The sequence below is a fragment of the Crocodylus porosus genome, unplaced genomic scaffold (assembly GCF_001723895.1).
Source record: "Crocodylus porosus isolate Cpor-Errol unplaced genomic scaffold, CroPor_comp1, whole genome shotgun sequence".
Lineage (NCBI taxonomy): Eukaryota > Metazoa > Chordata > Crocodylia > Crocodylidae > Crocodylus > Crocodylus porosus.
The window spans coordinates 60,650,881-60,676,148 of NW_017728906.1; the positions used below are offsets into that span (position 1 = coordinate 60,650,881).

At 39.3% G+C, this 25,268-nt stretch overlaps 1 protein-coding gene across 3 annotated transcripts in view; it reads right to left on the bottom strand.

Annotated features, from left to right (window-relative positions):
- The window catches only part of CNKSR2 (connector enhancer of kinase suppressor of Ras 2), a 353,085-nt gene that overhangs the window by 266,418 nt on the left and 61,399 nt on the right, over positions 1-25,268 (bottom strand). For all 3 annotated transcript variants that reach the window (XM_019529183.1, XM_019529184.1, XM_019529182.1), the window contains exons 2-3: positions 22,933-23,096; positions 7,599-7,801 (exon numbers count right to left, since the gene is read on the bottom strand). In XM_019529183.1, coding sequence (XP_019384728.1) covers positions 7,599-7,801; positions 22,933-23,096 — 367 coding nt within the window. The remainder of the gene's footprint in view (positions 1-7,598; positions 7,802-22,932; positions 23,097-25,268) is intronic.

The following is a 25,268-nucleotide window of genomic DNA, read 5'->3' on the forward strand; positions in this document are numbered from 1 at the left end:
GTGTGGCTCTTCTCTGGACTCTGTCAAGCTTCTCCACATCCTTTTTGAATTGTGGAGCCCCAAACTGGACGCAGTACTCCAGCTGCAGCCTCACCAAGGCCGAGAAGAAGGGGAGAATGACGTCCCAAGATTTGCTTGAGAAGCATCTATGGATGCAAGCCAGCATTTTGGTCGCTTTACTAGCCGCAGCATCGCATTGCAGGCTCATGTTCATCTTGTGGTCAATGATGACCCCCAAGTCGTTCTTCCGTGACTTGCTCTGGGTGAATCCATGCTGAGTGTTACTGATCATCTTGTTCTCTTCTAGGTGATTCACTGTAGATTCCTTGAGGACCTGTTCTGTGATCTTTCTAGCTACTCAAGTCAGGCTGACTGGCCTGCAATTCCCTGGATCATCCTCCTTTCCTTTCTTAAAATTGGGCACTTATTTTTGCCCTTTTTCATTAATCCAGGACCTCACCTGAACTCCATGAGTTCTCAGAAAGGATAGCCAATGACTATGATTTATGATGTCTTTTGGTAAGTATATCTTCTCCTCAGGAAAGACAGCATTTATAAAGACATCTACTTTAGGTTACCTCCTTTTTTCTTTATAGAAAGTAGGACTTTCAATTCACTTGTTTTTCTTCATTCACATATCAGACTCCAGTAAGGATCGACACCTTAATCAAGCAGGTCCATTTGTGAGCCTGCTAATTTTTCTCTGTAACCAAAGAGGTTGGAAAATGATGTCCATCTCCACAAAACATCTTTATTCCCATTACCTACTGTTCAATGTAACATGTAGCATTGATTCAGATTTTTGATTTGCAGAATGTGAATTGTCCTGGGGTGAGAATAAGGCAAGAATATGGGAGAGTAGCTGCAAAAGGTATATTAAGTAACCTGTGGACATATGGCTGACAAGCAACATGTTGAAATACCCCATGTTCCCGTACAGCAAAATCTGATGCCAATTAACAACATCAACACAAAACCTTTAATGTGGTAGTTATACCATGAAATATCAATTAAATTATCTGAAATTCTTAATGTAATCAGTTTCTCTCACTAATGTACCCTCAAAGAAGAATCCAATAAAGCTTTTTAACAACCATCCCTTTCCCAAACCAATTCTCCAAACACACATTTCCAGATTACATAGATATTACTACTATTTATTAAAAAAACCAAAAATGTTGTTCTCAGTACTGCACAAAGCATACATCAAAAACAGTTCTTCACTCAAAGGATATACCACTTAAATAGAATACTCAAATATATTCCTGTCCAGGGAAAAGAGTGAGTGCAGTAGCAGCCTTAGGGGAGGGCAAACCAGGTGACCACCTGGGGCCACACACTTCAGGGGACCCCAAAATTTTGAAACTAGAATGAACCTAGAATATAGCTCAATGTTAAAAAATGTTCTTTGTATTATCAAGATACTTTCATTGCAATTTCATGGATAGGGAAAAGTGAAATTGAAATAAAAAATGTCTGGCTTGCTTATGGGTCATCAAAATTAAGCCTCTAAGAGGCCTCAAATAACTTTCTTACCCAGGGAAAAGAAGATAAATAAGGCATCAAAATCAATCTAACTGGTAGATACAAGAACTAAAAGGTGCAGGATAAGGCACAAACTATCATTTTAAACTCACTGCAAGTCATTGAAAAGCTACTCTATACCAGGGTGGTTCATGATAGACAGAAGTATTGGAATTCTTAACTTGTGGCTTAATCTCAAGTGATGAATGCTGCTCTTTTATCAAGCTCTCTCATGAAAAACCTTTCAGGCCAAGATTGGAAGTCTGAACTGTGATTTAGAAAATCACTTCAAGAAACAGGTCTTTTCCTAATGGGAATTTAAAAGATCCTTTTGTGTCTTGATTTTGCAGCACTCGGGGTGGGTGGGGAGAAGGAGGGGTGCTGTTCCGGGAATAGGGTCCCTGAGACTCCGACCAACTCTCTGGATGAAATAAATACATTTTTTTTTCCATCTGTCAGTTCAGTAGATGGCTGAACTGTATGGCTGAAAGAATGGTGTTAGGGTTAGAACACAAACAGACTTAACTAGGGCATAGGAATTCCGTGTTAATTTCTTGGTTCTGTTGCACATTTCCTGCCTGTCATGGGTCAAATCACTTAAGTGTCAGTTGCCCATCTATAAACAAAGGATAACTATGTCTTTACATCTCACAGGTACTGGGACAATGAATACACTGTTTGGCTGAGAAACATTTGGGTTCATATATCAGAGGTCTTATTTCAGAACTTCAGATAGAACTGCATAAGTACAGGCCATAAAAATGGGTGGGACACATTCAGAAGCAGAGAAAAGAAAATGTGAATGAGCACAAAATACAAGAAAATGCAATTAGCCATGTTGCAAATAAAATATTAGGTGAAAACGCTGGTGCACCACTTTACAAAGTAAATGTTCTCTCAGCAGTGCTCTCTCAGATGACACTTTGATGATGTCAGAGTCCCCCATTGTTGCAACTGCTCAGGTATCACACGAAAGCAGTGATTCTCAGCTAGGTGCCACGGTACCCCGGAGAGCTTGATATTCTTTCAAAAAAGAATTGTTCTATTATTTTTCTGTAGTCAAAAAATGAGTGAGAACTAAGAACTGGCACTTTCCCAGGGGTATCCTGAAACCACCGAGACGTTGTCTCGAGTCCATAAAAGTTGAGAATTGCTGAACTAAAGGGACAATCTGGCTAATTGAACCATAAATAAAGCTACTGCAGATTTGGTATTCTCATGTAGAAAAAAGTAGTACCCGATATAAAAATGATCAAAACAGTGAAAATGGAACCTCCAATATTACATTTATACAAAATGCTTTCAATGAAGATGAATGTCTATATATCTAGATATTTAGAGCTAGTTCTATGGCACTACTTGGAACTTTGGAAACAATCATCCTGAGTGTACAGAAAGATGGAAGTAACTTGCTTGAGATGGCTTTTCAATGCTAATAAGAATACAAAGCAGTATTCTCAGTTAAGTGACCCGATATAGTAATATACTCAGTAAGAAGATAATTTTCACAAAGTTGTTTTACTTCAAAAAAGTTCAGAATTTATGCAACTGCAAGTATACTACCATGGAAGTGTTACTCTCTAGTTTTACCTTTTTGTAATAAATTACCATTCTAGTTTGCCTTAATTTAATACATCTCCAGCAGACGCACACATTTTCAGTTCAATTTGATTTAATCCCCACTTCATTTTTGAAAGCTGGAAGTTCATTATGTGGCGTTTTTCATTCCTTTTAATGGTTTTCATTACCCTTTCAGTTTATTTTTCTTTCAACAGAGTTCTTTTGATTGTGAATGTTTGAATTTTCCTAGGCCCTTATCCACCTATTTCACTTCTCAACATATGAATGAAAAAGTGTGAAAAAGCCCTCTGTACTTATTATGGTTGCTGCTGTAGAGCTGTCGTGTATAATTTTGCTGCCTTGTGGCCAGAAGCACACAGCAGTGCTTTGACAATTTGATCAGAATGATCGTTTAAATAGAAAATGAGGTGTCTCCATATTTGATGGCCACGTATGATATAGCAAATATCAGTTGAAAAGAGATGCAGAGAAACACATTCCACCAGAATATTACAGGTGATCTTGGTAATTAAACAAATCAGTACTGACAAATGCAGCATTGAAGAGTTCACTCTGAAGAATGGAATACCTCACTTCTATAAAACAGGAAAAGCACAGTATGCTAAGGTGTTAGAATAGAAGAATTCAGAATAATGTCATATTAATAAGAAAGAAAAATAGATTCCTGTTACTACGTAAGTAACAGCTGCTACTCACTGTGGGATAGGTTTAAAGCAGTAACAGTATAAGGCAATTGTATGAGCACATAATTTAAATAATTTTCCTTCACAAAAACATATTCACAAATATGACATAGTTCCGACTGACCTGGTAAACTAATGCAAGGCAGCTCCTTATAGATGCTGATGTTGTAGAGGCTGGTAGGCCAAAACTGTTGGTACACCAAGGTCCCCAAAATTTCTCTCACAACAAAAAGGTTTAAAAGGCAAAATTTGAGGTCATAGAACATTAATAAGTTTGGCATTAATAAGCTCCAAGATCCACTCTAATTAAAGCACCCGAAGCAACTTGTGTATCAGCATCCCCATGCTGAAAAATGGTGATGGGGTGCTTTAACTAAAGCTCGTCTGTTAGCATACCAATGCAAGTTTAAGGTGTTGACTGCCTCGCTGCTCATGTATAGGCACCCCAGATGACCAAAGTACTGGTACTTTTTTAGGACATCTCAAAATTGAGGTTTGTCAGTGCTCTGAAAAAAAATATCCCCAATTCTTACTATTAAATAAAAATATTTTTAAATGTAGCTTAAAGTGGTTTAAAAAGGGGTGAGTCCTAACCAGTGCCAGATGCTCATGAAATTAATGCTGCCTATAGACATATCCATTCATGTTCTAATTAGAATGTGTTGGAGCAGACTCGATTAATTGAGTTGCCTCATCATTGGTTAAAAAGCCCCCATGGCCATTTTGAAACTCGGGGGAGGGGAAAGGGCCTTAATACATGTGATAGTGAGCTGTTTTAATTAGAGCAGCTGTCTGGGAACTGGTCTAATTAAACTGCCCCACCACCACCACCTCCAAGCACCTGTATAGTCAACCTACAATTCCAAGGGGCCCCTGAAGCGATGCAGGACACTAGCCTTAAGCAACCAGCACTTTAAACGTGCATTTGTATACTAAGTGATTGTTAGCATAGAGGTTCACTTCATCCAAGCAGTAAAAAACTGAATTCAGTACCAGCTGGAGCCACTGGGCAATTTTTCTAGGGTGGCTGAACAGATCTGTACAGTAGTAACCAAGCCTGGGTGTCACAGTGGAGTGGATTACAGCACTGTTATGCACTGGGGCAGAAATGCATCAGGTGACCCAAGGGCTGCAAGCTACTGTCAGTATGCAGACACACTTACAACCCTCACCCATTCACACAGATGCTGCCTTCATTTTCCCCTTGAGTTTCATTGCACATTCACCCCTATACAGTAATAAAGCTGAATGAAAAAAAAAAAAACACGCTAAGATATAAAATGCAGATATCCTTGAAATTTCCATTGAAAAGCACTCATAAGGTTTAGCTATTCAGAGTATAAAAACCATATAAAATAAAGTATCTTCAGATCATCTAGACCATAAAGAAAACACAAAATAAATCTGTCTACTAAGAGAACCTATCATCAAAGCGTTGGATCTATTTAAAAACAGTTCAACGCATTTTAGGTTGTTTTGTGTTTTAGCAAAAAATATCTATGTATAAAGATACTCATAGCCAAACTATTAGTCAGACTGAATGAAACAAAACCAAGTCTCTGTTAACTCCACCCCCCCAAAAAAAACCACATTTACCTAAAAGGAACATAACAGGCAGAACACCCTTGTGGATTTTTAAATGTTCATTCTCTTAGAGGAGAAGAATATATAATCATTACCTGCCCCCATCCCTGTCTTTATGATCTTCCAGACAAGAACAAATGGACCTACTGACTGAAAAACTACTATACATTCAAAGAATACCTTGCATTCAAAAGCTTACTTTATCCCAACCATGCAGGTGGTCCAACAGAAAATCCTTGCCTCTCTTAGACACATTCTTTTGGTGTGTATTTTGGAATATTCTAAGTCATGTACATCCTCAAAATAACTGTTTGCTGGATATCTAATTGAAATTAAAATATTGCTTAAAGAGGAAGCTTCTTTCAAACACTACAGATAACATTTTCAAAATCAGCCTCTCATTTTCACTGCCTTTTGCAGATGGGGACTTTGTTTTCAGAAAAGATAAGCAACCATAACGTCAGATGAATGCAGAACACAAGAGTAACATAGAGTGAGATCTATGCTTAAATGATTTTAGTGATTTTCTCCTAATTTTTCTAGTCTGTGACTGTAGTGGTTATGAAATCGTGGTCTTAAATGCCATGGTTAAGTGGTCAGCATACAGAACCAGGGCCCTAGCACTTTAAAAGTTTGATGATATGAATGTGTCCAGAAGAAATATTAAAGGTTCACAGTGATCCACTAGTCCATAAAGTTTAGGATCCCATGGGTCTATTGTATTACACAACTGAAATAAACTCCTTCAGAAACAACGGGTAAGATGAAAGGAATTGCTGAGCCCAAACCAATTCACTAGCTGTGACCCTTGGCTTTGTATCTAAAACAAAGGAGGGCAGCCTTTCCTGAAGAGCCAGGAGGAGTTGAGCAATGGCAGCTTGCTGGCTGCAAGACAATCTGTCCTGCAATGAAGTGCACGTGCAGAGGCACTTTGTGACAATTTGTGCTGCTGCAAGTGTACACCTCTACATTTCTGAATGCAACCCCTGAGCGTATATTTAGGTGACTAAAATAGATTCAAGAGATCACGTTTGGGTGCTCATTTTAAAAGAAAATGATTGTACTGCTTTTAAAAACTTACAGCAACAAACGTTAAACTATGTCCGTGTAACCATTTATTCCTTAAATTACTAGACATGTGTTTTTCATCACCTGCTTTCCAATTTCAGCCCAGACTTTTCAGATTTAAAAATGGGAGATTCACTAGCAATTACAGGGTAAAAGCATGGCTTTACAGTAAATTTTGTTAAAAAGGTGAATAGATACATGCCTCATTTAAAACAAATCACTTATTTCCAGATTATTTCTTTCTAGGGCACAAAGGTAATTTTCCCAACTAAAAAATATCCTTGGGATCTCAGAAGCACAAGCACACAGATGCACTCCATTTTATTTAATCACAGCTTCAGCTGAGGGGGACAATCTACCTTGTACCAGCACCACCTTCTAATCAAGACAAAACAAGCCATGTATTTCTGCTCATTACAAAATGACTCGTGAAGCATTTTATAAAAGCATATAACTAAAGGCAGAATAATGCGCTAAGAAATCACAATAATCACCTTCAAATTTACTACCTAGAGAATCTTGGTGCCATGACAAAGTAAGGACACAGATAGATAGTGAAGAGAGCAGTCAACCCTGGTTCTAAGCAGTTATTTATTATTAATAAAACCTAATCCTGTACCTATTTATTTCAATACAAGTCTTATCTCTGATGTTAATATGAATTGGATCTGGACCTAGGAGCATGCAATAAAAAACAACAGACCAAAAAAGTTCCAATTGTGTATATGTCTTCAAAGTATTCTATAATTTTATTTAAATACTGAGCTGCAATAGAAGTACTGTAGAGCTAAATAGTAGCATGTATACAATGAAAGCATGTTCACAATTTTTGCCAATTCAGTAATGCAAAGGAATTAGTTTGAGTGTTAATCTTATATTAATATCCAAAAAATAAACATCTTGCCTGATATTTCTTTTCTCCTCTAATATTTTTCCAAAAATGCCTACCAGTGTTATAGACTTACAGATACTACCTTGAGTACAATCCAAATCACATGCTGAGGCTCTCATTTTTAAAAATCAATTGAAGCTGTCCATTTTTAAAGTAAATAGACTGTTTTCACTTGCACTTTAATGTTCATATAAATTTACATCACAAAGGCTTGTTTTGTGTGCATGAGTGAACTGGTTACCTGTGAAACATTTGGGAGATTTTACCTGTCCAGCCAAGCCAGCAGACTTTTAGCTGCTCCTATCAGATCCACCACCGATGTCAGGAAATCATTTGGTAATTTTCTACTGGTTCTGCCATCATAGTGACCACTCCTCCTCCTTCCAGTTATGAAGTTTTGCAGATTCTTGGCAGATGCATTTAGCTTGTGAGAAAGAGTTTTTAGATTTTCTGTTTCCAAGCCATAATTCTGCATTCAAAAGAAAAAAGGGGGGAAAAAAGAAAGTTACTTCTACATCTCAACCACAAATACTCAGAAACTGAAAAAAGGCTCTAATGCTTCCAGACATAGCCATTCCTAGTAATTAAGGTAGGAATACGCCTACTCTTTTTTTTTTAAGTTCCTGGAATGTTCTGTTCCTACAGTACATACATAAAGAATAGAATTGAAGAAAAGCAACATTGTAATTGATCTGTTAAGTGGTTTTAAGTACAAAGTCTGTTAAATAAACCAACCCCAGCTACCACTGGGGAAAAAAAAAATCATTACACTGAAAAGTAGTTCTGTAACAACAGTGCATCATTATTACTTAGCATATCCAAAGTTTGAGGGCCAGATTCTGATACCCTTAATGACAGAGTCTTACCACTTCTAAAGTGGTCTCCATTAATTACAACAGCTAGGGACAAATATTCAAAAAGCCTGAGCCTGAACTGATTCAATCTTTGCAGGTTAGTCTAACCTGATTAGGCTGAACTGGGTTGAAACTGGACAGACATTCTCTCAGGACTGAGGAAATTCAGGCAAATGCCTTCAGCGGCTCAGGCTACAAGCCAGGGGTCGCTACACCAGACCTCCCTTCCCCCTTCTATAGGGAGCTGAGCTGAGCTAAGCGGGTCGCGGCCAGGCCCCAGCAGGACTCTCTCAGTAGGAAGGTCTGTCTGCACAGTCCAAAGCTTTTCCCCCCTGGCTGCTCAAGGGGCAGGAGTGTTGCCAGGCCCCAGCCCTGAGCTAGCACTCTGAGGCAACAGGGGATGTGTAGTATATGCATCTGCTGATGATACAGAGCTTTTCAATCACCTTCCCTGCTTCATCATACTGTCTGCAGCAAATTGAGAGGCAAGCAAGCCAGCGGCAGGGGGGAAGGGGGGCTGATAACAGTCTTTATCACCCAATTAGCAAAACAAATAGCCTCTCTCCATGTTACTTCAAACTTCTTAAACAGCTTACCAGCTGACCTATTGATTAGTTCCAAAAGCCCTGAGTGGTCACTGTTCTGTCTGCCTATCCCAGTGATATTGGAGGGAGACACCTCTTGCCATTAACTAGCATACCACATGCTGGCTATGGGGTTCATGCTATGGAAGAGAGGAGGAAGGGATCTCTGCTTAAGCAGTGAGTGGTGAGAGGGGGAAGAGAGTGGGGAACAGGGAAGCCAGAAGACTCTGCTGGTGCCTGCAAGTCTGCACCGAGCAGAAGGAAGGAGCCCTGCTGTGGAGCAGAGAGCCCTGCCCAGCCAGAGAGCACGTTGGGATGCTGGGGGACTCTGATTTAAATTAAACCAGCAAGGGGTCTGGGGCAGACATTGCAAAAAACCGGTCTGAGCCAAATCAGTTAAGCCTGGTACTATATTCAACCAGGTAAATCTCAAACTGGTTTCAACCATTCTTAAACTAGTCCATGTGAACCGAACATCTGTTCCGTTACAGGTTTAAACCAGTTTCCGATCACTTAAATCAGTTTATGTGTAATATGTGTCCCTAGCCAATGGGACCACTTGCCCAGAGAAGCATGGCTCAAGATGTCCGAACTGGACCTCACAAATACCAAATTAAGTCTGCAGACTTTTGAAGCATATTTATACTTCTCTGTGCTCCTTCTGTTGGCAAAACCAACAAAACCAGAGACAGTGAGCACTACCTTACTCTGGCTGGGCAGAATTGTTAACTGTGCTCCACCTATAAAAGTAAATTCTACACTCTGGCTCATTGCAACAAGCAGCCTCTTAAAGCATGCACCTTTACTATGCATCAGATATGCGCTGACCCTTCAAATATTATGCAACTATCCCTTAAAAAGTACCATAAAGTGAAATATATTCTCAGGCCCTCACTAGTTGTGTAATCAATTATCACCACATAATATATCCTGCCATTTCGAAAGTAGCCTGCTTTCAGAAATAAATATTATAATGAAGAACCAAAGGCATCTTGTTGTATGTTAACTGCATTCAAAATTATATAGTTTTCAAACAACAAGGGTGAGAGGGGATGGTTAAAACTTCTCTTAGACTAGGGACAGAAGTTGCACATAAACCAGTTTAAGAAATAAGAAACTGATTTAAACCTGTAACAGAACAGAAGCTCAGTGCACATAAACCAGGTTCAAACCGACTAAAACTGGTTTAAGATAAACTTGGTTGAATGTAGTACCAGACTTAACTGATTTGGGTCAAACTGGTTTACAAAATTTCTGTCCCAGACCTCTTCCTTGTTCAACATAAATCAGAATCCCTTGGCATCCCAGCATGCTTTTCAGCCCTGGCCTGGGTTGTGCAGTCTGGTCCAGAGAGCAGGACTGGCCCCACTCCTCTGTTGCCTAGCTGGAGTAGTGAGGGCTGGCATATAAAGGGTGGGGGGGGAGGAGAAGCCCAGTCTGCAGGGGGGGATCTGTGTCCCCCCCAGACAAACCCTGGCTCAGGTCTGGGGCCAAGGAGGATGGCTAAACACCCCTTCCCCTGCTCAAACTTACTGCTGTCTGCAACTGTGGACCACAAATCCTAGAGGCACCTGGAAGCAGGAAGAGGAAGTAACCCTGCAGAGTCCTGCTGCTGTAATTCTGGATTGCAAATCCTAGAGACCTCAGGGGCAGCGGGAAGTGAACACACAGGCAGAAAGCCCTGCTTTAGCATCCCTGGCTTCTGTCTTGAGCCACAGCAGACATGTGGCTGCATTCCCTGAATCAAAAGTAAATGCCTGTTCACTTTTGTTTCAATTTAATCTGTGCAGTTTGAACTAACCTGCAAAGACTGAATTGATTCAGCCTCGGGCTTTTTGACTGTCTGTTCCTAGGCTTGAGGTCAATTCAGAAACTTAAATTATTGAAATATATAGGTTTTATTTAGTGTTCACAGAGTTCATTCTGGTGATTACAAAAAAAGAAAATGAGCTCCTATTTGCTGTTGATCAACAGGGACTTGCAAAGGCACTTTTCTATCAGATACAGCTTACAGAATGATCAAACAGGACACAGATGAGTCCAGACTAAGTTCACATTCCTCATTCAGGCATTTCCTGACCACACACATATTCTTACCTCTTCTACCAATATCTGTTCTCTGTTCCACCCTGCACTTCTGGCTGATAATATAGTCTCTGCTCCTGGGAAGGTACTAAGACATGCAAGAAAAGAGTAATATATAATGGCTGGTATGTGTCCTAATCCTAACCAAAGCCTCTGTTTACTTGCAAACCAAACACATCTGATAAAGAATCAGCAGGAACAGAAACATTACCTTCATACACGAGAACCGCACTTTGGAACTCAAATAAAATCATGCAGAAGGACTTGAATTACAAATTTAAGATAAAGCACATAATATATTTTATTTTTTTTTATTTTTATATATATGATAATAACTACTTGATCTGGAGTACTGAATATCATCTCATATTTGTAAGTCTGTAGCCTAATCTGTCTCAAGTACCATAGGGGGAAAAATGAAAGCTACTCTCAGCTAAGATCTAGAATTTTGTAAAAACCAATCTGACTTGAACAATGCTAGAGAAGTGGGGGGGAAAATCAGTACATCCCAAAGAAATTGTTAATACCATGGATTTTTTTTTAATCTACAGAAAGCTTTTGTACTTAATTCAGATGCTGTCAAAAATCAAATATGATTATGAAATAACCATTCTGTTTTCTGCAAACTAAATAATGTATGTTTAAATTCTCTTAGCAGATCGTCAGACGATACACATCTCAGCTTTTCCAAATCCTTTGTTTTAGGGCTGGCTTTAAATTAGAACTTGCCTCATAAGGCTGACCATGAATAAAAATCTCTTATGCTGTAGTTACCCTCAGTCGATGTGCTAAAAACCCTAAAGGGCAGTCATGCCCACTACATAGAGAGACTATCAGCTCCATGATCTCTAGCATTATGCCTCTCCATATAGGTCAAAACGAACAGATTTTACCTACCTACTAGACTGAAAGTTTTTACTTTCCATTCACCAACACACAGCAGCACCTAAGAATTTCTCTTCCATTATACTACATATCAGTGTCTAGGATTATTTTCCCTAAAATGCACTTCAAATCTTGCTGAAATTCAAACCTTGTTTTGCTGATTTTGTTTTCTCTTTAATTTCGTACATCCATTTATATGCAAGTGAAGATCAATATGATTAATTATACTCTAAAGATGCAGACAATGTCTTTTTCACCTTTTCTTCTAGAATGCTAGATCTTTAATGCCTCACTGTTCAAAAGTTATTTTTAACATCCAAAACTGACTCAGCATTTGAGGGCTAGAAAAAACTAAGCAAAACATTTTTTTTTAAAAGTAACCTAAATCAAAATATTCTTTATATTATTTAAATGGGGTTCTCATAATTAAATTTAGAAACCAAAGACATACCCAAATCCTGTTTTTAAATTGAGGGGAAGGGGCTGGGCATAATGTGGGGAGAGGGGAGAAACATAGGTGACAGAGGTGGAGGAAGGAATGAAGTTACTTAAACAGCATGGGCAAAGGGGTATATATCTGCATACAAAAGTAATTAGGAAAGTAGCTCTATGAAAGCTTATTGGCCCTGAATTAAGATTTCACTTATTTAAAGCCAGTCTCTCTCTCTCCCTCCCTTTCAGATGCATATTTTCACTGCTATATGTGGGGAGAGGAAAACCGATGGCAAAAGTTACAACATCTATAGTTCCTATATAGCCATCATCTGTTACAATTTTTTCACCAAGTAAACTCAGGCACACTTGCAAATGTCTGAAATAAATCAAATTTAGCAATATTTTGTGCTGAAAATTATTAACAAAACCCCCACCCAAAAGAGAATATAGTTATATCAAGGGATGTGATCATAGCTTTATTAGGCTTTAACCAGAGTAACTTTTGGCACTGCTTTGTTTATTAAAATCCTTGAGAAGAAGGATCCTAATACAGTGCCTAACTATCAAAAAAACTCAACTCACTTTCGTTATTCACATTGCTGGCTTGTATTAAAACAAACAAGCAAGCAAGCAAAAAGTTAAACATCCTGTACTTGAAAAAACTTGCCTAATTAACCACCAACTTAATTCATAATTTAAATTTGGCCTACATTATCACCAATAGTTTTCTCCCTAAGACAATAAATTTCTTTTCAAGCAAGATTACAAAGCAATTGTCCATGATAAAAAAAATATTCCTTGGTCCCTCTTCCTCTCTATTCTTAATATGCACCAAAAAAAATTATGGTTTCCTAATCAAACATCCACTGAAAAAGACACAAAGTATATTTTTGGTTACTTATAGGCTAGGGACAGAAGGTAAACAAAACAGGTTTAAAGGTGCTTACAGGCATGCTCTGGGACTGAGGGGGAGAGGAGGGTGCTTTAAATGGAGCAGCTCCAAGAGCTGCTCTAATTAATTGAAGCACCTGAAGTGTCGCATGTATCAAACAAGATTTAGTTGAAGAGTCTCCACTGCCATTTTTCAGCATGTGGACACTGATACACGTGACATTGGAGTCTGCTGGAACGCAGTAATTACCATGGTCCAGCAGACTCAAATAATCTGCTCCAATGCACTGTAATTACAGCAGTTAGGCAAGTTTTTCCAGCTCTGGCTGCCTTTTCTGTTTGAAAAGTGAACATCAGTTCACTTGCTTATCAGTTCAATCTGTGCAGTCTAAAGAAACCTGCAAAGATTTAATCAATTCAGCCTCAAGATTTTTGACTATCTATACTTAGCCATAGAGACAGAAAGGAAACAAGTCTATAGATCTGCCCCCCTGAGTAAAAGATCCAAGTGACTGAATGACACAAACAGGATTTTCTCCAGCCCATGCCACACAATGTCTCCAACAGAGCATTTGCAACAATGGAAAACAAGAACATGATGACATTCAACTACACACATTCTGTACTAGCTTATCAGCAGGTGTTTCAGCTAAAGGTTAGGGGGGCTATTAAGGCATGTTACCTGCTAATTGCTTTTCTATGGTTTTGTATGACAGGTTAAAAGTGATGAATTGCAATTCCTTTCTTCTAAAGTTGACAAGCAGCAGCCCTTACCACCATCCGTGCTTTTTGCATTTTTTTTCCCCAGAAGATAAAAGAGGCCTATTATACTCACTTTGACTGCAAATGTTATGTGCTGTTCAGCAGCAAGGGGATGGGGGATATGAAGATTTAGAAGGCAAATTAAACTATTTTAAACTATGAACAAGGTTCCTTAACTGTAAAATAGGCTTACTTTTTTGATAAGTAACCTTAGTCCTAGTTTAAAATAGGAAAAAGTAGCTAAACATTTGCTACTAGGCAAAAATCACTTCATACTGCCAGTGTTAGTTAGAACTGTATCTAAACTGGTATCTAGATATAGTCTTAAGCCTACCACATTTGTTTGCTTCAGCTCACCAGTTTAGAGCCACTGGGATCTATGCCTATGCTGCAGAAGCTGTTTAGCTACCTGAAGCAATCTGGTCAGAGTTTTGCAAAAGCTCATTTGAGTATGTAATGGATAATTGTATGAACATGAAGTACTGTGCTAAAGCAGCTAGACCGCTTCAGGTAGCAGAGCAAGCTTGGATATCTTTATGCTACACTGCATCATGCACAATAGACATGTACCAGTGCCATTAGCAAAATCACAGACATTTAAAACATAGTTAAATCACAGTTTTTTGCACTTAGTACTGCTTGAATGAGCTGTTCTTCCTCATCTGAAGGGGGGTGGGGAAGTGGCAGCAGTTGACTACAATACAAAAAGTGAAGAATTATGTTTCTCTAACAAATATTTTTATTATACTCAAGTGTAACAGTGATGTTGTGGCCATGTGCAACAGGATTGGCCAGAGGCAGCCATGGCACCCTCTATTGGCTGAACTAATTTTGTCCCTCACTCCAGGTCTTTAGAATAGTCTCTTTCTCAGTCTCAGTGGCCACTCCTTGATATAACTTTTTAGCATGTAAGGAGGCTACCCAGTGTTTCTGATCCTGGTGTTATCCAAAGGTTCCCCCGCCCCTTCTTTTGCTGGACCTTTGCCACCAAACCCTCTGTCCACTGACAAGGCTCCCCCATCAGCTGCCTTGCATTATTCATGCCCTGAAACTTCAGGCCTTGTGACCCATCAGGTTCAGGTGTCCCACATAGACATACCTGGCCCTAACTCCCTCCAACGCTGCTAGTAACCCACCTCATGGTGGGGGCAGGGGTTATTAAGGTGCTCCAACCCACCTTTCAATGGTCCTCAGACCTGGCATTTGATGGCCCTGCCCTGCCACTGGTAGGACCACCAGGCCTCCCAGTGGGGTGCAGTTTTATCCCAGCAGGGTGCAGTTTTAGGTCATGCTCAGGACCAGGAACCTCCAAGCCACCCCATAGCCCTTTCCCTTACCTCCATGCTGTCTCCACAGCAGCAGCTCTTCCAAAAGATGTTTCTTCCTCAGCACCCTGCTGGCCTGAGGCTTAAGATAGCCACTTATCAGGGCTGGGCTGCACCTGCCTGCTGCCTGGTCCAGTTCTTAAAGTGGCAGAGCACCCTGAGTGCTCTGACACCCACCTTCCCCCTTAAAATGGTTTCTGGGGAGGGCTTTCCCTGCTGCTCATTTAACAAGTTGCCCCCAGAGCTTGCAAGCCTGCTGAGTGGCGAGCACCCAACTGGTGCTCCACCACAATGTCTGTACCTAATTCAAAGTCTGATCATGAGGAATGTCAGGCAACTTTATCCATCGCCATTACTGCCAGCATTATCATTAATTTATATTTCTAAGGACCCTTCTTCCCAATGTCTCTAAATCTCAATTCGATTACGAATGTAACAGTCTTCTTTCTCATCCATGCAGTATTGCCAAGATAGCAATGTACATCCTCCGCATATTTGCACTTTATAAATATAAAACAATATAAATACTCTGCTTCAATAATAGTTGATTTCAAATGACTTATCACTAACATTTGCTAGAGATTATGCTGACAAAATATTCAATACGTTCAAGTGACTGTAACACTTGTCAGCATTCTTTTACTAATGGGTTTTCTGAAATGAGGGAAACTGAATCTAGAAGTTTCCTTGGAGTCTGAAAGCCTCATTTTTAAGTGACACACTTCTACCACCAGACAACAGAAGGAAAGAATCATCTTTTCTTCTGAACAAGAATCTTCCCTATCACAGCACTATTTATCGGGACATCAAAAAGCCAGTCTACGCTAATCTAATTACTATAATTATACAATTATAAAAAGAGTAATTATACAATTATTTTGTTACTTTAATTAAATTGTTAGATTTAATCATAACTGTATTTCTGTATTTTTGCTCTGATAACCATGGCCCTAGTTAGGCAACTGCCTTCATTCCTCCATAATTTTAACATGTGCATTAAACATATACTAATAATATCACTCCCAATTATCAAACTGTTAGCGAACAGTTTTAAAACCAGGTATAACACCTGGCATTGCCACACATGAAATTTTACTTTAAAATAACAAGCTGTCTAACACACCAGTTCCTTTGAACTGATGTGAACCTTTTGTAAATTCCCTCAAATCTCAAAGCAACCAGGATTTATTCAAATACACACCCCAGACTTTACATGTCTGACCTCCACATGGTGGGGCAGTGTCTTCTTTCACATCAAACAGTTTGCTTCTCCATAGCTAGGGAAGACAGAAAAATCCATCATACTGTCCTTCCTATTTGCAGTAACACCTGGTAAGAGTAACAGCAACATTTTTTCTTCTATGTATTTTCTACCAAGTGACAGCAACATAGTCACCACTTAAGAGCAACACTGGTAGACCAGGCAATGTTTACCTTCACTATGTCACAGGTCAATATTGTACCATGTATAACATCATCGTTGCTCCCCCGCCCTTTTTAGAAGCCCACCTTCAAAATGCCAAAAGGTCTCTTACTTGCAGAAAAAGTTGAGATGGGGTTAATTGGAACCAGACTGCAGTCAAATGAGACTTGCGTAGGTTGGCTGTATGCATAACTTAGAAGCAGAGGACCGACATAAGACATGAGATGGAAAGCCTGTCACAAATGCAAGTATGAAGGAAACGCCCTTGATGTTAATTGGGCTCTCATGCTATGTTTCAAGGAGAAGAGGGTACAGAGAGCAGCATTTCTGGATCCATAATCAAAGGAAAAGACTTCTGAATTGCTGCAGTTGGACTGAATGATTTCAAAACACATGATGGTTGATACAGTAAGGTGATAGAAATGCTTAAATATCAGTCAAAAAGGTTTGTGAAGTGCACGGAGTCAGCAGCTAACCTAAGAGTCAAGCAGTAGCAGACTGAGAGACTTCCTTAGATTCTTGAGAAGTTTTCCCTGACTAACATTTACAACACAAACAAAAAAAACCACACTTAACCAAAAAGGGATCCTTTGTAGGAGATGTATTTGGGGGAAAAAAGTGATAGGAGTGGGGTGGAGGTGTCAGGAACAGAGAACACTAGAAGATGAAAAAGCTTTGAAGATCACAGTAATTTTGCTTACCTGCACCAACATGAATGGGAGGGACAAGCACTTGCCACTGATGACTAGAAAGTCAAAACTAAGACAGGATTTCCAAAAAACATTACTAAACTTCTCCTCAAATATGATAATTCAGTAAACAACTGGATGATGGGATGTTTTCATTGTGTGGCTCAAAAAGTGAGATCTTTAGCTCCACATGAAAGCCTGCATGATTTGCCTCTTACTGGCAACTGCTCTGTCCTCCCAGAAGTAATGGCTCTTACTAACATTTCTGTCCCTGGATCCAATCATCGTAAGACCCTGGAGACATTATCAATTGGAGCTCACAAACAAGAAGGTTGTTTGACATGTCTGACATGAACCTCAATGTTCAGTCCTGAAATCCATAACTTGCTAGATTGTGTTCATTCCCATTGATGAGACAGCAAAATGTAAAACAGAAAACAATTTCCAACTGTTTCAAGATGCCAGTTTGTAAAACCCATGCTGTGCCACAAGGAAGAGACAAAGATGAGGCCTTGTAAAACCCTGAATCATGTTCCATTTCCTAGTTACATAACTAGAGAGAATATGGTAACTGCCAAGGCCATAAAGGTGATCTTCCCTATGGAAACTAATGAGGAGTTATTACTGCCAGTGGAGAAAACAAATCACAGTATGGTGTGTCAAGTGGGTAAAGATTATTTTGAGGAACCACTTCAGATGAATTCAGAGGTATTGAAGGGCTTAAGCGTCTTTTAGCACTTCTCAGAGAAAGAAGGTTTAGAAGCGAGGTTTCCAAGATGTGAAGTTCCATCTCCAAACAAAGTTGTGACTCGGAAGGAGAAAATAAAATTAACCAAAATTCTTTCAGCCAAACTACATGACAATTTAAATCTTAAGTGAACTCAGTTCCAGGTTGATAATCACTGTAAAATTATGATACATTATGATACATGTAGAATGTGACTATTTTAGGCTATGTTTGTTTCAGTCACTGTCCCAACAGAACCACTTGGTTCAAAGCCAGGCAGAAGCAGAGTGCTGTCTCACAACTGCACTTGACATGCCAGAGGTGTCTGGGATTCCACACCATTTTGTGGTAGTTTTCAGGATTTATTTCCAATGGGAAGGAGGCCTGACAGAGGTCTCTCTCCAAAGTGGATCCTCACAGAGATTTTCATTTCTCAGAGGCTTCCCTTCTAGAGCCTTTGTTTCTGCAATTTTATGGAGTGGGGTGGGGTGGGGTGAGGTGGGCCTTTAGGAGTATCATGGCTTTGCTCTGACGTTCCAAATAGAACAAATAAAAACCTGAATAGACCTGAAAAAAGGCAATAATGATTTTTCAAAGTGATTTTTCAATGAGATACTTAAAAACTACTTTTACTTCCTAACTTTACTGGCATATAATGAACTTCTGAGTCCATTATTTAGTTCTTGCAAGTAAGGAAATACAGGCCAAAGATGGGAAGAAAATGGCTCTATACATGGAATGATAGCTTATAAAGTATAATAAAAAAAATATGTAATTTTTCTGCCATGAATATGAAGATATGACCAAATAAATCCTAACTGAAGTACATATGAACTTCCATTGCTGAAAGGAATCTTCTACCTTTAGCATGATGGTGATTTAGCTTAACGTTCATCCTTTACTGATAAATGTAATATTGAGATCTAGCTCACGATAAGTGCAATGAAAAAGATGTCTGAGAAATTATGTATAAAGATGAAATTAAGATAAAAAGTACATTCTTACAAAGAACCATTCATGACTAAAGTAGCTCTTTTTTATATTCATTTGAATATAAATGTTTTGTGTTAGTAATAAGTAACACGCTATGCATGTTATGAATGCATAATAATGGATTCTCGGCCAAATGACTGACATTTAGTCTGCAATAACTTTCTAGCTTCATGGTTTTGATTGTATATAAGAAGTGTTCCACTACAGCTATACCAATTTTAAGTGACTGAAGTGAAAATATTATCAAATTCTTCATACATGCCACCCTCCACGAGTGACCTATGCAAGCATAAAAAAAGAAAGCCCATTGCTTGTGTGTTGGAGAATGCACTTCAAGGGTAGCTTCTTTTACACTGCTGACCTTCAGGCTGTACACTAGTAGAGCTATACCAAGTTATACTATCAGAAAGCCTGGTCCACATTTTTCTTAAAAGTAATCCCATGACATCATTCTAAACACAGTACACTGAACTCTATAATCTGGACTTGGAAAGGATGTGAAATAAAAAAAATACAATTTGAAGCAAAGATGTAGAAAAGGAAAAATGCTTTCTTTGATGGTTCATCATTAACAGTACCATATTTAGCACTATGGTTTCCTGGTGCTTAACAAAAGTATTTAAACGAACAAAAGTTCTTTTCTATATCTTTCTCCACCCATTCTGTACAGCTGGTGACTTCAATTTTGGGTGAACTTTTTAACTCACCAAAAACATTGTTTTAAAATCTCACTTGTAAATCAGTTCAATCTGAAATATTTTTTAGTGATATTTCAGAATTCCCAGGGAACTACTGAATCCAATATTTACTCAACTATACCATACTATTCTATACTATACCGTGCCATAACAACTGTGCCAGCACAGGATCATAGGAAAGCAGCATTAGAAGGCCTTGCAACGTCACCTATTCCAGCCTCCTGCTCAAGGCAGTATCATTCCTGTCTAAACTATCCCACCTTGTCTAACCTGCTTTTGAAAGTTTCCAAGGATGGAGATTCCACAACTGCTCTAGGTATCCTGTTGCAATGTCTAACCACACACATCGTCAGAAAGTTCCTCAAACTAAATTCCCCCTGCTGCAGCTTGAGATCATTGCTCCTAGTCCTGTCCCCTTCAGCCACAAAAAAAACCCACCTCCATCCTCCCTATAATCACCCTTCAGGTATTTGAAAACTGTTATCAAATCTACCTCCTGAGTTTTCTCTTCTCCAAGCTAAATAACCCTAGTTCTTTCAGCCTTTCCTCATAAGTCTGGTTTCCCAGGCCCCTGATCATTTTTGCTGCCCTGTGTTACTCTTTCCAAACTGTCTATGTCCTGGGAGGAGTAAGGGACCTCTATAATGGTTCATGGCACAAAGTGAGGCAGAGACCATGATCAGCACCTCTAATGAAACAGGGAGGTATCCTCCCCAGCCAAAAATGAGGCTACCACCTACAACAAGAAGCATCTTCCTCATCCCCAACTTTTCATGGCTGCTATGCTATAAAAACTGCTACAATCTTGCCCCTAGCTGTCAAGAAGTTCTGGTCTAACACATAGGTCAACCCACTGAGGTGATACTAAACCACCTCAGCTTAAACTAATGAGACAAAATTGGGTCCACACACTACATGACCAAGGCCCTCTTCTGTCAAAATCAAGAAAGAAGCATTTCTAATCCATTTGACATGAATAATATGCAACACCCAATTAATCTTTTTCTTATTCATTTGGGGTACACATATCATTCATACCAAAAATTACCACCAGGTGCAACTCCAGTGAAATCAAAGAAATACATCTGTAATGTAAATTTGTGAAGAGAAAGTACTCGGTATACATCAGCACTATTAGCCAGAAAAGCTAATGAAGTGGGTAAGAAGATAACTGAGGCACTTTAAAGTGCCCTAAAATATGCATGTATGCGGCTCCCCATTAAATGCTAATAGAAGTAATAAGCAATCACTAAGTAGGAAAACATATCCCTAGACTAATGGACACAATAATAAAAAGGAACTTTTATGAGTGCAATCATTTAGACTATATTCATTTACACTATATTAGTCTTAAGTCCCTAAATCAAATTTCATCAGAGGCTTTGTCTGTTCGGTAAATAATAAATTCATATTAGGGCCTGATTAAAAACCTAGTAGAGTCAATACAACAATTCCCAATTTAGAACTCAGATAGCAGTAAGACCCTGGTGCAAGCTTCAAAGAGACAAAAAAACTTGAAGATAATTAGAAGCTCTATTCTGAATTTATTGTTGAATTGCTTGTGATATTTTCTTTGAAAGGAATTTGTAAGGGTGGACAAACCTATATGTAAATAATGATCAGCAACTTCATCTCTAATTCAAATCGCTGTTCAGAAGTTTTAACCTTCCATAGGAGTTCATCATTTTGTACATGCAAGCCTAATCCATTATTTATGCATGCAAAACATATGCATGCCACCTGCTTCTCAAAAAATAATTATGGTAAAATATATAGAGAAAAAAACATCTTTCAGCTGAATCAACTATGGTCACTCCCTGTAAAGGGGTTACAAAAAAAAGTTACAAATTTCACTTCTGAACACTGACATACAATCATTTCAGACACATGGTATTTTTGTTTTTTCCATGGTCATTAATATTTTAAATTTTTGTTCCACTGTCTGAAGAACAAAAATTCTGTTCCAACTAACCAACTTTACATCCTACTGCACTGCAATACATGTCCTCATAGGATGTTTTGTATTCTTTACTTTTCAAAAACATGAATGCCCATCTGTTCTCCTTTTGTGCAAAGCCAGTCTGCCACAATCAACAGAAGTATAATTCTATATGGAGAAGGGAACCTGGATAGATTCTGCAGGAGCATATTCAAAACCAAACCTGTACCTGTACCTATATGAAATCTCTATTTGTCTTCTGCTGTAATTGCCCTTCTTCCTTCTGATTTTGTGATGCTCCCTTACTTCTGCATCTGGGATGAGTGAATAAGGTATAAAGTCCTGCTACATTTAAGAGAAAGTCTGGCAGACACTCAGGACCTACAAAGTCCCCTGGGAGGTTCCCAAAAACAATCATTTTGGATGCCCACCACTGGGACTCTACTTTCTTGCAGTCTCATCTGTAGTTTTGAAAATCTGTTCATAATTTAAAATCCTCAAGACAGATTTGGGCAGGCAAGCACATCTTAGAAAGTCACCCTCATGCTTCTTATGTTACAACCCCATCTCCCATAGCACAGCCAACACCCCCAGCTGAGAATACAGACAACCTGCTTTACAATTCATTTCTATAACCATGTCATAAAGTTCTCAAGACCACTTAAAGTTATTGCCCACACCCTATATACTAAAGGTGATTCAACCTCTCAGTGACCTGATATGACCAAGTAGTCCATTATCAGAGTCCCTTCTGTACATGCCCTTATTATTATTTCAAGAGTTAATCCTTTCTACTGTAAAAAAATACACATAACTATGCTTAAACATACTAAAATAATCACCCAACATATTATTTATAATACTCTAAAGGAGTGCATGAAAGGGACATTGGAAAACTAACTTGATTATTACTAGGACCTTTTGTTTTTAAAAGGGCAACCAACACCAAAATAACACACATCATCTATCTAGACTATTTTGTAAATAAATAAAATACTATAAAATATAAGGATCATTTTATACATAAAAACTATTTTACATTGCAAATTACATACAAAGTCACCTTTCTCAAGAAAAAGGTGCTTTAGGATGGACATAATTTTTATTAGACTGTTGTATAATCATCAAATCTGTAATGTCAATGTATTCAATTAAAAGCCTGTCTACATGGTAGTATGCACTGCTTCATGACTTAAAATTTGTTTACATATCAGAAACTATAAAACAGTTTCTTTGCACATCTTTTGCATTTGAATTAATTCTTCCAAACATTTGTCTCACACTCCCCTTTCTCCCCCAAGGAAGTTTACCAATGCACAGAGCAAGTCAACTGCTTCCAGAATAAGTTCCTGATGGCCAATTCGGGTGACTCCCAGATCTTCCAGTTCTTGGTGAGTAATACGTAGCAACTGGTCCCCGCCAATCTTCTCCCTCTCAAAGTTCTTAATATATTGTTGCAGGCAGTCATCAAGACCTATGAGATAGAAAGAAATGAAAAAAAATTAACATGCTGAGCTACTTCTCCAGTGACTAGATGGGGCTTCTGCCTGGAAGCTGCAGCAGATGCACAACAAAGTAGAGACCCATCTTCTGATGAGGATGGGTCACCAGGAGTGCATTTCTTTAGTACTCCAGAATCTGCCCTGGCTTATCATAGCTTTCCTGGTATAATCCAAAGTGCTTTTTGACCTATAAGGCCCTGAACAGTCTGTGCTTTACATATTTAAGGGACCACCTTTTTCCTTACTTTCCACTGCAATCCGTAACTGCACATTTGGGCAGGTCTTCAGCAGGCTGGGTTAAATTTTGGGGTGCTGCCTGGGGACTTGGTTCTATTACAGACAATTTAATTTTTATATTTTATCTGGTCCTTATTTGTTCTTGTAAGTTGCCCTGAACCTCTTTCATGGAGAGCAACATATAAATCAAATGAACAAGTAAAAAATAAAATGGCATGGACCAACTAAATCCAAATCAGTGAAAGGTATATGCAAAAACTCTAAACCAACCCAAAAAGTATAAGTTAGCCTTTTCTCACCTTTATACCCACCAGAATACACAAGCTGCTCTAGTGCAGTTCTGGCTTCCATTTGGCTCAATTTATGGTAGTCTTGAATCCCATACAGCAGGAAACATAGGACCAAAAGAGGTCTGTTTAGCCAGAGCCCCTTACATATGCAATCATTTTACCCAGGGAATCCTTTAAAAAGCCACTTCAAACCCTCAAACGCAATTACAAGGCACTATATACAAGCTCGCATGTCTCCTATGTTGAGGTTTGCAAGAAGAGCAATCTCAGGGAGCTCACAGCAGCAGCATGCTATACACCTGCATTAGGGAAATACTTCCCTGACAAGTTGCATCAAAATCAACAGCAGAAAGAGAGATACTATGTAGGACTTAATGCTCGGGCCATTTAGCTGCAGTTTCAGCCTGATGAGTCTCACCATACTACATATTTTGCTTAGAGCAAAAATGACCACATTATTTGACATAATTTATCATAATTTAAATAGCAGCCTTTATTCAAGCAGCCCAAAGCAATATGGCTAAGTACAGTCAAAAAGCCTGAGGCTGAACTGATTCAGTCTTCGCAGGTTAATCTAAGCTGCACAGACTGAACCAATAAGCAAGTGAAGAGGCATTCACTTTTGAATCTGGAAATGTAGCCACTTGCCTGCAGTGGCCCAGGCCAAAAGCCAGGGGATGTTAGAGCATGCTTCCCTGCTTGGCTAGCGCAGGCAGCATGGACCAAGGCTAGCCCACCCACCCTGTGAAGAGAGTTTTGCAGGGGAGTTGCAAAGCATCTTGGGATGCTGGGAGACTGAGTTAACTTGAATCTGGAGGGGATCTGGGACAGGAGTTCAATAAATCAATTTAACCTAAATCAGTTCAGTCTGATACTCTATCCATCCAGATTTATCTTAAACTGGTATTGGCCATTTTAAAAGCAGTTTGGCTAGGGACAGACATTCAAAAAGCCTGAACTGATTCAATCTTTGAAGGTTAGTCTAACCTGACTAGGCTGAACTGGGTTGAAACTGGACAGACATTCTCTCAGGACTGAGGAAATATGGGCACGTGCTTGCAGTGGCTCAGGCTAAAAGCCAGGGACAGCAGCTCTCCCTTCCCCCTTCTGTAGGGATCTGAGCTGAGGTGGGGGTGGCCAGGCCCCAGCAGGACTCTCTCAGTAGGAAGGTCTGTCTCCACAGTCCCAAACTTTTCCCCGCTGACTGCTCAAGGGGTGGGAGTGTTGCCAACCCTCAGCCCTGAGCTAGCACTCTGAGGCAAGGGGGTTGTGCAGTGCATGCATCTGTTGATGATACAGAGCTTTTCAATGTCCCTCCCTGCTTCATCATACTGTCTGCAGCAAACAGAGGCAAGCAAGCCAGCTGAGGGGCTGATAACAGTCTTTATCACCCGATTAGCAAAACAAATATCCTCTCTCCACATTACTTCAAACTTTTTAAACAGCTTACTGGCTGGCCTATTGATTAGCTCCAAAAGCCCTAAGTGATCACTGTTCTGTCTGCCTATCCCAGTGAAACTTAAGACAGAAACACATACACAGACACCTCTCAGTATTAGGTAGCATACCACATGCTGGCTACAGTCTTTGCTGTGGCAGAGAAGAGGAAGGGATCTC